Below are 14,872 nucleotides of genomic sequence, written 5' to 3'. Positions count from 1 at the left end.
ATAGAGAGCACGGTAGGCCTACACCCTCACCCTGACCAGAGGGGCTTCCCGAGTGTTCTCAGACATCCAGGCCCCCTTCTAGCCGGTACTGTTGTTGGGTCATTACCATCTGTTATAATAAAGACCCTGAACTGTTTAAGCGGACTCTGCATTCTGACCGTCGCGGACGGAACTATCACCCCCAACATCCACCTATACTACCCTGGGGCTACACTCCTCCCGTGGGGAGTTGTTCTACCTCTGTGCTGCACACCAATACCAGCCCCAGTGGCCTGCCCTGCAGCGACGGTTATCCCTGACCGCAATCCACGGGTGGCGTAGTCGGACATTCAAAACACTGATAAATAGACTGCCACAATTTGGTCTGACCACCCTGAGCCACGGGATCGGGTTGCCACTACTACCCCCAGCATCGTACAGAAGCCCGGTTCCGGGTACCCCACGGCCCAAGTGGCGAGTCATATATATGTCCTCCATCCTGGTATATGTGTTAACCTTCTTGACCCATCCTGGTATATATATCCCCCATCTTAGTATATACAGTATATCACAAAAGTGAGTACACCCCTCACATTTCTGTAAATATTTTATTATATCTTTTCGTGGGACACCACTGAGGATATGACAGTTCGATACAATGTAAAGTAGTCAGTGTACTTATCTTATATAACATCTTATCTTATCTGATCTTATATAACAGTGTCAATTTGGTATTCCCTCTAAATAACTCAACACAAAGCCATTAATGTCTAAACCACTGGCTACAAATGTGAGTACACCCCTAAGTGAAACTTATCAAATTGTGCTTAATTAACCATTTTCCCTCCCTGGTGTCATGTGAGTGACTCATTAGTGTTACAAGATCTCAGGTGTGCATGGGGAGCAGGTATGTTAAATTTGGTGTTATCCCTCTCACTCTCTCATACTGGTCACTGGAAGTTCAACATGGCACCTCATGGTAAAGAACTCTCTGACGATGTGAAAAAAAAAATTGTTACTCTACATAAAGATGGCCAAGGCTATAAGAAGATTGCCAACATGCTGACACTGAGCTGCAGCACGCTGGCCAAGACCATACAGCGGTTTAACAAAATAAAGCAAAGCAGCAGTGCTAACCACTGAGTCACCGTGTTGCCCACTGTGCTGTTATTCCGCATGTACACACACAGGATACCTTATCCTGAAAGTTACTTGATAGCACGGTTACCCTTTATATCAGGTCTTTGTATTTCATGTACCGTATTTTTCAGACCATAAGACACACTCCCCCCCCCCCCAAATTTGGGAGGAAAATGAGGGGTGCGTCTTATGGTCCAAATGTAGCTTACTGGGGAGTTGCGGTGGTGGTGGAGTGGGATCACAGGAAGCAGGGTCCCTCCCTCAGGAACCTGGCGGCAGCAGAAGCAGTGCGATGATGCGGACCCGGTATCGGCGGTCAGGGTGATCTTTCACGGCGGCCATTTTCTTGAAGCCATGGGCCACATGCACAGACTAGGATCTCAGCCCAGCTGAGATATCAACCGCGCCTACACCGCCTCCGGCGGCCATCTTCCTGAAGCCGAGGGCCGCTGAGATCCCAGTCTGCGCATGCGCCATTTCGGGCGGCCATTTCTCTGTAGACCATGTCTTCAGGAAGATGGCCGCTCCACTCTGCCTCACTGGCGACACTGGCCCCTCAGTATTTCACCGCTTCTGCCGCCGCCAGGTTCCTGAGGGATGGACCCTGCTTCCTGCAATCGTGCTCCACCACCACCGCAACCCCCCCACTGGGGTACCCCCTTCTCCCACCCAGGGCCTGCAGCATTGCTCCACTTCTGCCACCGCCAGCTTCCTGAGGGACCCTGCCTTCTGTGACCCCTGCTGAACCACCTCCCAGGTAAGATACCTATTTGGACTATAAGATGGACCCCCATCTTATAAAAATATTTTTTTCCTATTTTCCACCGTGGGCCTTATAGTCCATCTTATGGTCCGGTGCGTCTTATAGTCCAAAAAATACGGTAATCTTTTTTAAAAAATGTGGTAATGATTTTTTTTTTAATATTATGATCTTTACTAGAAGAAAGAATAGTAATCTCACAATACTCAGTAATCTGACTCATACTTCCTGTTTTTACAGGAAGAGTTTACAGCAAGGCTCCATATTATCAGAAGCAGAATTATAATGACAGGTAACACCTCTATATACAGCTGATAACAAAGAAGTCACCAGTCATAATAGGTGATTTCACACCTGACCCTGCACCTCTTCCCTTCATAATGACCTTTGTGTGGACTAATTTGACACTTCAATGCAAAAGATAGAGTTTGAGTCTGCCCATTATGGCTATGTACTTGTGTTATTTCCTGAAACCATAGAAAGTTAGAGTCTAAAAAAGCCACAGAGGCCAGTGTAAAAATAGCATGATTTTTTTTAATACAGATTGTCACATGGGAAAAAAATTTGCAAAAGTATTTTAAGAAATACATTTAAGAGATCCTGTCAGCTCGATTTTGTAATGTAAAGACATGGCTGTAATGACGCTGTAATACTGATTAGATATTTTTTTTAAATCAAAGTATTTTTATTAGTAATATTGTAATACTGATTATATTGATGGAAAGCCAAACAGTTGTATCACCTCAAATGGAGCAGGGGTGCTGAGACCGGTGAAACTTATGGGTCTTGGAGGAGTGGGAGGCTCCCTTTTTGCAGTAAACGGAGAAGTTACAGTATATGTGAAGTAGTACTATATCATTTCCAGACAGCCAGAAGCGTAAGGTAAAGCTGTGAAGGCTCCAGAGTTAAGGACCCCATACACATTAGATAAAATTAATCTGAGACTGCATGAACATGAGCCAACCATCTATTGTTTATGAGAGCCTTCCAACTGATCCCTCAGCAGATGAAAATAATCCGGTCTGTTGAACTTCCATGGCTGATCTTTTTGTTCGGTGCGGAGATATGTCGCAGCCCGATGACTTTGGAAGTGGCTCTCTCATAGAGAACATAGGAGTGGGAGTTGGGACAGATAGCTGCCAGCCAAATAATCGTTCGGTCACCATGTATGTAATGTGTGTGGCCAGCTTTAGGGATTGAATGTTGATGACCCAAACTGGAGGTTGCAGTTCCAGAGGCAGGTTCCACGGTGCAAAACTGTTAGTTATGTCAACTAGAGTGTATGTGACACTCTAAACCAGGGATGTCAAACTCAAATGCACAGAGGGCCAAAATGAAAAATTTGGACAAAGTCGTGGGCCGATCAGTATATAATATAATGGGTCTGACATAGTTCTCTATACAGAATAATGGTCCCCACACAGTCCTCCATACAGAATTATGGGCCCCACATAGTCCTCCACACAGAATAATGGGCACCATATGGCCCTCCATACAGAATAATGGGCCCCACATAGTTCGCCAAACAGAATAATGGGCCTCACGTAGGGTTTGTGGTTCTGGTGTTGTGGGCCAAATATAATCACCCTCAGAGCCAGATTTGGCCCACGGGCCAGAGTTTGACATGTATGCTCTAAACAAAGAAGACATATTGCCTAAGAAGAGCTGTGGAATTAAAAAAAACAGGTTTGTAATTACATTTCCCCACCTGCATATAATGGAGGACTTCTAAAGCATGTATGGTTAATTATCACTGAATAAATATGGTTTTGTCCTGCTATAACCAATGTTCTTGTGGCCCAACCAGCTACAGCCAGACAGTTATCTTGGCACTATAGGTGGTACTGCTCATGGACCAGGAAATTGTGTCTAAAACTTGTCTAAAAAAATAAATCACATTATGCCCCTTATTTTACCCTTTATAGAGGAAACAGATACAACAAAAACACATTTGGGGTGGCCACCAATTTTTCACAATGGGGTACAAGATGAAGGAGGCCTGGCCATTTAACTGTATGAGGCTTACGGTACATATTTCAAATTGCAGCCCTGAACCACAATTACCTACATGACCTTGCCATCTCCCAATAACACTAGCCTGAGGTTTGGCTATACTTTTATGTCATTAAATGACATCCTTCAACCATACCTTTTAAGTGCCACAATTTCCGCAGTGACCTTCTGGATTTCTTTGATCTTTTCAAGTTTAGCTTTTGTTTCTCTATCTGCACTGTAAGAAAATATAGACAGTGTAATAAAGAAATTGAGAAGTGTAGACTAAAATCCTAAAATGCTTACAGTTTCAAAGACTCCGCTACATGTTTATCAGTTTCCTTTAAAAATTCTTTAAATATTTCAGCGTCCTCTTCAAATTTTCGCTCAGCATCACTTATTTTATCCTTTTCTTTTGAAATAACTATCTTCATCTCTCTTATAGCATCTACCTTTGAGTCTATAGAAAACTGGAGCAAAAACAGAACAATAGAAGATCACATACAGCATCCTATATCTCGCGCCATCTTTTAAAAGATATCACTGAAGAATACAATTTTATTGTGTTAAATCTGACACTTGTTTTTGACTAACCTTTGCCTACTAAATTAAAAAGTGACTCCAGTTTTTGTCTATCACAACTTTTTAAGCTACTAGATACCCTCCATTTGTCTCAAAAGCCATACAAAATGTAAATACAATGGAAAATACTGCAAAAAATAACCTGAATGTAATGTTTATTTAAGGATATTTTGTTCATAAAAAGGATTTAGTGTTACTGTAAAGTTAGGTAGCCGTTAAGGTAAAAATTTACATACACTATACAGTCATGGCCAAACGTGTTGGCACTCATGAAATTATTCCAGAAAATGAAGTATTTCATCCAGAAAATTGTTGCAATTACACATGTTTTGTTATACACATGTTTATTTCCTTTGTGTGTGACGCGCCCCCTGGGACATATTCCTTTTTTGAGGGGAATACCTGGCACCGGATCAGATGGGGGGTTGTAGTCTCCGAGCGGCTGTGACCCGGTCCCGTGCCCAGGGCGTCAAGCTCAGTGTGATGTGGCAGTTCTACAGATGTTACTAAAGTTCTTTTGTGTCGACTACGCCACCCGTTGTGATGCGGTCACTGTGGCCGCCGCTGCAGCAGGGTCCGCTGAGGCTGATGGTGGGTGCGCAGCTTGATGAGATAACCCCCAACGGGAGGGGTATAGCCTCAGGGGGGACAGGTGCAGAGGATGGGGGTTGTGGTGGTGTAGTGCGGACGGCAGTGAAGACAGAGTCGGGTTGTGCAGTTAAGGGTGTTTACTTACTGCAGATGTTGTACTGGTCACTCCAGCTGCTAGTGACCACCCGAGCCGTGCTGCGTCCACCAGGTCCTGGATCCAGCCAACCCCCAAACAAGTCCGGAGCGTGGCCCTGAGCTCTCTTTCTGTCCCGTTCTCTGGCCGTCCCCAACAGTAATCCACCTAGGTCCAGCTCCCTCGGGCCTTCTGTTGGGACACCCTTGGCCTTGGGCTCCCTGACCCTTCATGTGGTGTGCCTTCAGGGTGGATGTGGTGGGTGACCGTGGCAAACGCTGCCCACGGTCTCCGGTCTCTGGCTGGGGAATGTTTTCTGCCCCCACCAGCTTGGGATCCGGTACCCTGTGCCGACTCCTCACCCAGTGCTTTAATTTGGGTTCTTGGGTCCTCTCTGTTTTCCCCTCTGGGTACTCCTTCTTTGCTCCTCTCTCACTCAGGGTCTCTCTCTTGCTGCAGGCTGACTTCCTCTCTGCTTGCTGTCTGCTCCTCTGCAGCTGTCTTGCTGTCTCCAACTGACTTGTTCTCTGCATCTGACCCTGTTCTTAGTTGGTGCCCACCTTATATACACCCTCTATGTGTGAGCTCAGGTGACCAGCACCCAATGAGCTCCTAACTTTACCCAGGCTGCTCCCCCTATCTGCCCCTACACTACATGGGATGTACCACCCCCCTCCCACTCCAGCCAGGAACAGACTCGGTCGTACCTGCACATTTCCAAGTGGGAGTACCGTCGGTCTGCTCCTCGGAAATGGGATGTGTGTAGTGCATGCAGCCTACCGAGCTCAGATCCACACTCCATCCTTACCCGGGAGTGGAATATCACACCTCTGGGTTGAGGTGCAATACCCCTGTAGCAGCCGAATCCTCAGGGTGCTACATTCCCCCCTGGTAAATCACAGCACGTCCTCGGGCTGTAAGACATAAAACACCAAACATACATTTTTTTTTTATAAACATAAACATATAAAACATCATATAAAACTTTTCATATAAACATTCTCGTAGTCGTTTCTTGTTTCAGGTTCCTCCTCCGGACACTGTGCAACGTGTGTCCGGGAAAAGTACGACAGTCTCTTAGAAAAACTGGTTTTCCTATAAAACCGGTAGGGGGCGCTTTAGGAAGCGCAACTATATACAGGGGAAGTTGGCCGCTCTCAGTCCTCGGCCAGGTAGAGGGAAGGGAATGGCTGCTCACAGTCCTCAGCCTGTGGGATTAAGGGGTTAACGGGTAAACAGTTCACACTTGCTGGTCCCAACGGGGACTATATATATATGTATCAACAGTTTCTTTGGTACCCGGTCGGGTAACTATTTACATCACTTGCTCTGCCGCACTCAACGGCGTCTTCCTCCTGCTCTTTGCTTATAGCTGGTGGTAACTTCAGACCCGTCCGGCCATGTGAGCTGGCTGAACAAGTCCTCCCCCAGGTGTGGCACCCTTGGTTTTACGGGCGCGGGCGCGGTGGTGGTGGCGCCCGGGTTGCCCAGGCCTTGCGGCCAGGCCTGGGGCACCTGGAAGGTGAAGGGCACCGTTAGGACGGCGGCACCCTGGGCTACCTGGCCTTGCGGCCAGGCCGGAGGCTCCGCGGAGGTAGGGGGCGCTGTTGGTGATGCGGCGCCCGGGGGTACTAGGCCTTGCGACCAGGCTGGTGGTATTTCCTGCTTTGTCACGCTCCGGGTCGAGGCGCGTGACGTCACAGGGGTCGCTGCGGCGGCTTCCGGTCGGGGCCTAGTCCATAGCGGTGACATGGCGGCTACGGGCACAGCAGGGGGACTTTCGGGCTCTGCGACGGGGAGCTGGGGCAGGTGGGCGGTTTCTCGGCTTGGGGTATAGGCGTCCCCTTTACCTGCCTCCATGCGTTCGGCTCCCTTCTCGGCGCCGTCTCCGGCCTTGGGTCCTCCCGCGCCATCCTCAGAGGCGGTCTGCTTCCTCTTCCAGGATAGCGTGCTCCGTTGACTGGTCTCAGCTTGCTGGGTCATCTCCCGGCTCCACTCCGCCAGTATCTCGCGCTGTACCCGGGCCATCCTCCGTGCGAGGCCCTCCAGGGCAGTCTGTGCACACTCCCGGTCTCGGGGGAGCTGTGCAAGGACCTCCACTAGGCCTAGTGGGGTCGTGGTGTCTAGCAGGCTCCTGACCAACGGGTCGGTGCTGCTCTGCTCTTCTTCCAGCAGGCTCCTGGCCAGCGGGCCGGTGCTGCTCTGCTCTCCTTCCTCGGTCTTTAGCAGACTCCTGGCCAGCGGGCCGGTGCTGTTCTGCTTTCTCTCCATATCCGGGTAAGCTTCTCCGCTACTCCTCGTTAGACTTCTTGCCTCCGGGTGCGCTCGCTCCAGACTGCTCCAGGCGGCACCCATCTTTGCTCTTTTCTTTCGTCCCCTCCCACTTCGAGGGCGGTCCCGGGGCAACTCGGTGACTGTCAGCTCCAGGGGTAGTTCTTTCACGCTGACAGACACCTCCAGCATCACAGTCTCTGTTGGTGGGGGCGGTTTCCACTTTTGGCGCCATTTTCTGTCCCGGCCCACGATGGGAGGTGGCCTCTTGCCCTCCTTTGGCACGCCCATAATGGCGTCCGCTGCTCTTCCAAGGCGGGAAATCTGCGGTTTTGGCGGGAAGCGTCGCCCAGTGGCGGGAAACTCTGCAGATGGCGGGAACAAGCTGGAAATGGCGGACAATCGGCGGGAAACGACTGGTGATGGAGTCCGATGGCGTGGACCCTCCGGAACCGGCGGGAGACTTCTTTCTAAGGTAAACTTGCACTTTTCTTCAGGCACGCAGTACCCGGGTGTTGCGGGCACGTAATCCTGCCGACTACGCCAAAGTTGACGCGCCCCCTGGGACATATTCCTTTTTTGAGGGGAATACCCGGCACCGGATCAGATGGGGGGTTGTAGTCTCCGAGCGGCTGTGACCCGGTCCCGTGCCCAGGGCGTCAAGCTCAGTGTGATGTGGCAGTTCTACAGATGTTACTAAAGTTCTTTTGTGTCGACTACGCCACCCGTTGTGATGCGGTCACTGTGGCCGCCGCTGCAGCAGGGTCCGCTGAGGCTGATGGTGGGTGCGCAGCTTGATGAGATAACCCCCAACGGGAGGGGTATAGCCTCAGGGGGGACAGGTGCAGAGGATGGGGGTTGTGGTGGTGTAGTGCGGACGGCAGTGAAGACAGAGTCGGGTTGTGCAGTTAAGGGTGTTTACTTACTGCAGATGTTGTACTGGTCACTCCAGCTGCTAGTGACCACCCGAGCCGTGCTGCGTCCACCAGGTCCTGGATCCAGCCAACCCCCAAACAAGTCCGGAGCGTGGCCCTGAGCTCTTTTTCTGTCCCGTTCTCTGGCCGTCCCCACCAGTAATCCACCTAGGTCCAGCTCCCTCGGGCCTTCTGTTGGGACACCCTTGGCCTTGGGCTCCCTGACCCTTCATGTGGTGTGCCTTCAGGGTGGATGTGGTGGGTGACCGTGGCAAACGCTGCCCACGGTCTCCGGTCTCTGGCTGGGGAATGTTTTCTGCCCCCACCAGCTTGGGATCCGGTACCCTGTGCCGACTCCTCACCCAGTGCTTTAATTTGGGTTCTTGGGTCCTCTCTGTTTTCCCCTCTGGGTACTCCTTCTTTGCTCCTCTCTCACTCAGGGTCTCTCTCTTGCTGCAGGCTGACTTCCTCTCTGCTTGCTGTCTGCTCCTCTGCAGCTGTCTTGCTGTCTCCAACTGACTTGTTCTCTGCATCTGACCCTGTTCTTAGTTGGTGCCCACCTTATATACACCCTCTATGTGTGAGCTCAGGTGACCAGCACCCAATGAGCTCCTAACTTTACCCAGGCTGCTCCCCCTATCTGCCCCTACACTACATGGGATGTACCACCCCCCTCCCACTCCAGCCAGGAACAGACTCGGTCGTACCTGCACATTTCCAAGTGGGAGTACCGTCGGTCTGCTCCTCGGAAATGGGATGTGTGTAGTGCATGCAGCCTACCGAGCTCAGATCCACACTCCATCCTTACCCGGGAGTGGAATATCACACCTCTGGGTTGAGGTGCAATACCCCTGTAGCAGCCGAATCCTCAGGGTGCTACATGTGTATTGGAATAACACAAAAAAAAACAGAGAAAAAAAGGCAAATTGGACATCATTTAATACAAAACCCCAAAAATGGGCTGGATAAAATTGTTGTCACCTTTCCAAAAATGTGGGTAAGCAACTTTGTGTTAAGCATGTGATGCTCGTTCAAACTCACCTGTGGCAAGTAACAGGTGTGGGCAATATGAAAATCACATCTGAAACCAGATAAAAAGGGGAGAAGTTGTGTGAAATTATGTCCATTTTGCCTTTTTTTCTTTGTTTTTTTGTGTTGTTCCAGTACACACAAAGGAATTAAACATATGTATAACAAAACGTGTGTAATTGCAATCATTTTCTGGAAGAGATACTTCATTTTCTGGAACAATTTCAAGGGTGCCAACACTTTTGGCCATGACTGTAGCTTTTCCTGGCATGTTCAATCTTACAATCTCACCTAATGCTCCAACAATGGTCAGCCATCAAATTCAAATCCCATCTACCCTGATAACGTCCCTCCATGATCTTCAAATCTTGGTGGAATCGTTCACCTTGCTCATCACTGACTGCACAAAGGTTTTCAGGAAAGTTAGCGAGATGGCTATGCAGAAAATGAACCTTGACCCTTATGTTGCAACCAAGCATTTTGTAGCTCTCCAACAGTTTCTGGATAATATTGGTGTAAGGCTGTGTTCACACGATGCGTATTTCATGCGTTTCCGCGGCGTTTTTGCAGTTGCGTAAACGCCGCGGAAACGCATGAAAAACGCATGGTAGAAGGGAAGCAATGTTCCCCAATGGAAATCCGCATGTGCTGTGCCCATGATGCGGATTTTTCCGCAGCGTTAACGCTGCGGTCAAAAATCCGCAGCATGTCAATTAATTTTGCGGAAACGCGGCGATTTCGCCGCCATTGACTTGCATTAGAACGCGCCAATTCCGCAAGACAGCATCTGTACTTGCGTAATTGGTGCGTTCTAATGTGCGGATGGTACCCGGGTGTGGAGGAGAGGAGAGTCTCATCCACACCCAGGTACCATTAAAAAAGCTGTAAAAAGAAGAATAAAATAAAAAATAATGTATTCTTACCTTCTGTCGGCCCGCGCAGCGCTCCCGCTTGGTTCCCGGCACTTTGCAGTGAGTTGTAGGACCTGCGGTGACGTCAGAGTCATGTGACGGGTCACGTGACGCTGACGTCGGCAGGTCTTTCAATTCAAAGTTGCCGGCAGCCGGGAGAACAGATTGAGCAGGACAGCGCGGGCGATCGGAGGTAAGTATATACACTCTCTCGGGTCACACTGTATAAATCCATGCTGTTTGCATGGATTTATATAGTGTGACCTAGTTATCAAGCACTTTCCAGGTGATGCTAACATCGCCTGGAAAGCGCTTGTCAATCTGCATGCGGAAACGCATGTGAATCTGCATGTGGATCCGCATGTATTCTGCAGGAAAAACGCATGCACAATCTGCATGCGTTTTTTCTGCCAGGGAGATGCAGAAATGATGCAGAAATTTTCTGCTTCATTTCTGCATCGTGTGCACATACCCTAATTGTTTGCTCATGTATTTCTAAGAAAGTCCTTAACAAGGTCTTTGAATGGTAATCAAGCATTCTTTTGGAGTTCTGGCATTGTAACGATTAAATGTTCATCTTTGAAAAGCTGCAAAATCTGTAGACCATCAAACACATCGGCCTTTATTTTTTCAAATGACAGGCTAGGAAATGCCAAAATGAGGTACTTGAAACAGTGTCCTTCAGTTGGCAAAGCTTTAGCGAATTGCTTATTGAGACCCATTTTCATGTGCAGAGGTGGGAATATAATGTTATGTCAACAAGTGGCTCATGTAGAATGTCTAGATCACCAGGTTTAATGTCAGATCTTGAAAGCCAATTTCTCTCCACCCAATGCTTCTCACAAGCTTTGCTGTCTCGTTTGTACTTGGCGTATCCATGTTGCTTACAAAGAAGTAATCATACTATTTCATGGTCAACACAGATGATCCAATTGTGTTTGTGATGTTGCAACAATTCAATGACTCTCTATATGTCTCCGTATTCTTCACAAAGAGGAACTGAATACCCTATTGGGACTGCACCAAATAAATTGCTATTGTGGAGGAGAACACCCTTTAAGCTAAGCTTTTAGCTATCCATGAACAGTCGCCATTCATTTGAGTTATAGATTTGAATTTCCAATTACTCAATCTCTATTTTAGTAACATATTTGATTCATTTTTTTAACATGCTTGGTTTTGGAGACAAATGAAGGCTAAATCAAGGTAAATTTAATTTTGGGCCATTGACTAAAGTATGAGGACCTACTACCGAGACCCCATCATTAGAAAATGACCTATTGTTTAAATTAGGTTTATGTTACATCTATTTACAAAAAATGGCAATTTTTTTGGTTTATTTTACATATCACGATTCTTATAAAAGAAATTAGTAATTTTGCAAGTTTCACACAAGCCACTTGGGCTATTTTAGACTTAGACTCTCTGTCCTTTCAGGAATAATTTTCAGCAATATCCTTACCAGTGACAATAGGGGATATCAGCGACTGACTTGCTTCCCCTCCTTTCACTATGAACTTTACACACACTCATTAGATGCTACAATACAAATTATAGGGTGAGAGTGTTCATTGTATCCAATATACAGTGGGTGCGGAAAGTATTCAGACCCCTTTAAATTTTTCACTCTTTGTTTCATTGCAGCCATTTGGTAAATTCTAAAAAGTTCATTTTTTTTCTCATTAAAGTTCACTCTGCACCCCATATTGACTGAAAAAAACAGAAATGTAGACATTTTTGCAAATTTATTAAAAAAGAAAAATTGAAATATCACAATGTCATAAGTATTCAGACCCTTTGCTCAGACACTCGTGTTTAAGTCACATGCTGTCCATTTCCTTGTGATCCTCCTTGAGATGGTTCTACTCCTTCATTCAAGTCTAGCTGTGTTTAATTAAACTGATAGGACTTGATTTGGAAAGGCACACACGTGTCTATATAAGACCTCACAGCTCACAGTGTATGTCAGACCAAATGAGAATCATGAGCTCAAAGGAACTGCCCAAGGAGCTCAGAGACAGAATTGTGGCAAGGCACAGATCTAGCCAAGGTTACAAAAAAAATTCTGCATTACTCAAGGTTCCTAAGAGCACAGTGGCCTCCATAATCCTTAAATGGAAGAAGTTTGGGACTACCAGAAGTCTTCCTAGACCTGGCCTTCCAGCCAAACTGCGCAATCGTGGGAGAAGAGCCTTGGTGAGAGAGGTAAAGAAGAACCCCAGGATCACTGTGGCTGAGCTCCAGAGATGCAGTAGGGAGATGGGAGAAAGTTCCACAAAGTCAACCATCACTTCAGCCCTCCACCAGTCAGGCATTTATGGCACAGTGACCAGATGGAAGCCTCTCCTCAGTGCAAGACATATGAAAGCCAGCATAGAGTTTGCTCAAAAACACATGAAGGACTCCCAGACTATGAGAAATAAGTTCTCTGGTCTGATGAGACGAAGATAGAACTTTTTGGTGATAATGCTAAGTGATATGTGTGGAGAAAACCAAGCACTGCTCATCACCTGCTCAATACAATCCCAACAGTGAAACATGGTGGTGGCAGCATCATGCTATGGGGGTGTTTTTCAGCTGCAGGGACAGGACGACTGGTTGCAATTGAAGGAAACATGAATGTGGCCAAGTACAGAGATATCCATGATGAAAACCTATTCTAGAGTGCTCTGGACCTCAGACTTGGCCAAAGGTTCACCTTCCAACAAGATAATGACCCTAAGCACACAGCTAAAATAACTCTGTGACCATTCTTGACTGGCCCAGCCAGAGCCCTGACCGAAACCCAATTGAGCATCTCTGGAGAGACCTGAAAATGGCTGTCCACCAACGTTCACCATCCAACCTGACGGAACTGGAGAGGATCTGCAAGGAAGAATGGCAGAGGATCCCCAAATCCAGGTGTGAAAAACTTGTTACATCATTCCCAAGAAGACTCATGACTGTACTCAAAAGGGTGCTTCTACTTAATACTGAGCAAAGGGTCTGAATACTTATGACCATATGATATTTCAGTTTTTCTTTTTTAATAAATTTGCAAAAATGTCTACATTTCTGTTTTTTTCAGTCAAGATGGGGTGCAGAGTGTACTTTAATGAGAAAAAAATGAACTTTTTAGAATTTACCAAATGGCTGCAAATGAAACAAAGAGTGAAAAATTTAAAGGGGTCTGAATACTTTCCATACCCACTGTACATGTGCATTTCGTGAAACAACAGTCCAGAAAAAAAGCCCCAGTGGTCACTGTGAAAAGTGCAATATTACTCATTTTTATTATTAAAACAAATTATATAGAAAAAAACTTTGCCAAAAAAAAAAAAAAGAATATTTTCTGATATTAGTTTCCCTTCCCTTTTGTTCCCTACCCTGGAGTAGGCAAAAAAATAGATCTGCGAGGATACTTTGCTTCAGTGCATTAATATTCTTTTCATTTTTTGATTAAAATACCTGAGTAAGAAACATTTCTCTCTTCTGAGCAAAGTAATCTCTTAAAGTCTGTGTTCTGAACTTGTTACCTAAGCAAAAATATAATTATTATATTAAATAACAATTATTGTCCATCAACACTACAGAAGGCACAATGATAGAAACACAAAGCAGGAGATGTATGAACAGTGTTGACCAATATCAGAAACATTTTTATTATGCCACCATTGCAACATTTCTTGTTATAAAACAAACTCTGCGTCCCCCCGACCTGTCCTAACTAAGCTCTGTAGATGGACATGGAGAAATATGTCACATGTCAGAGCAACAAGCCATGCGTCTACCCAAATCTTTTTGACAGAAAAAAACTCCAAAAGTATTAAAGGGATTGTCCACTCTGCCTTTATTTTAACAAATATGATGGGGACATGGTTTTAGTGTATCCTGTGTTATGAGCTGTGTATAGACATGTCACCTGTCATTGTAATCCTGTCTCTGATGATAAGAAACATTGCTGAAAACTCTTCCTATTTTCGGGAAGTATAAAAATCTAAAAAAAAGCCCCAGTGGCCAGTGTTAAAATTGCAAGATGTTGCTTTTTTTTCTTTTAATAAACATCATGATAATAAAAAGATTGAAAAAAAAATGTTTTAAAAATACAGGTAACACAAAACCTAATTTAAACAATAGGTAATTTTGGTTTGCAGTCACTCCACATGACGTATGGTGCACATTTCAGAGGCATAGTACATTAAAAAAGTAGGGCCCTCTATAGCTGCCATATTAAAGCATTGTGTAGCTCCTGCCATTTGTGATGCATGAAACATGGTACAAGCCTATTCAGTTATGGGGTTGAGCTGTAGCCTATGGCACTATGATGCATCGCAATGTGCGTGCAAAGGCATAATGGGTTTTTTACTTATGGATTGTGTAAGAAACAAAAATTGAGGCATTCAGCATCATGTTCATCAGACATGATGTCTTTGGTTTCTCATTAAATATGAGATGTAGAAAATTGGCAAAACATCTTACAACCTGGAGTAGAGGGAGTTGATTTTTGCTGATATTCTTTAAGCAGTTGGAGTTTGTCGTTATCCTCATTTGATTTAGCATCAGCATCTAAACTATCTAATACAGAAAATGA

The 14,872-nt window shown here is 46.2% G+C and overlaps 1 protein-coding gene across 1 annotated transcript in view; it reads right to left on the bottom strand.

Moving 5' to 3' along the window:
• CCDC38 (coiled-coil domain containing 38) overlaps positions 1 to 13,808 on the bottom strand; it is an 81,643-nt gene extending 67,835 nt beyond the window's left edge. Inside the window, exons 1-3 of the mRNA XM_073651673.1 lie at positions 13,750 to 13,808; positions 4,178 to 4,341; positions 4,029 to 4,109 (exon numbers count right to left, since the gene is read on the bottom strand). Coding sequence (XP_073507774.1) covers positions 4,029 to 4,109; positions 4,178 to 4,341; positions 13,750 to 13,764 — 260 coding nt within the window. The 5' untranslated portion in view covers positions 13,765 to 13,808. The remainder of the gene's footprint in view (positions 1 to 4,028; positions 4,110 to 4,177; positions 4,342 to 13,749) is intronic.
• Positions 13,809 to 14,872: the final 1,064 nt, after the last annotated feature.

Source organism: Phyllobates terribilis, unplaced genomic scaffold (assembly GCF_046119375.1).
Source record: "Phyllobates terribilis strain yellow unplaced genomic scaffold, ASM4611937v1 Scaffold_11__3_contigs__length_659146591, whole genome shotgun sequence".
Classification (NCBI taxonomy): domain Eukaryota; kingdom Metazoa; phylum Chordata; class Amphibia; order Anura; family Dendrobatidae; genus Phyllobates; species Phyllobates terribilis.
The sequence above is the reverse complement of the archived record's forward strand: the minus strand, read 5'-3'. Positions and strand labels throughout refer to the sequence as shown.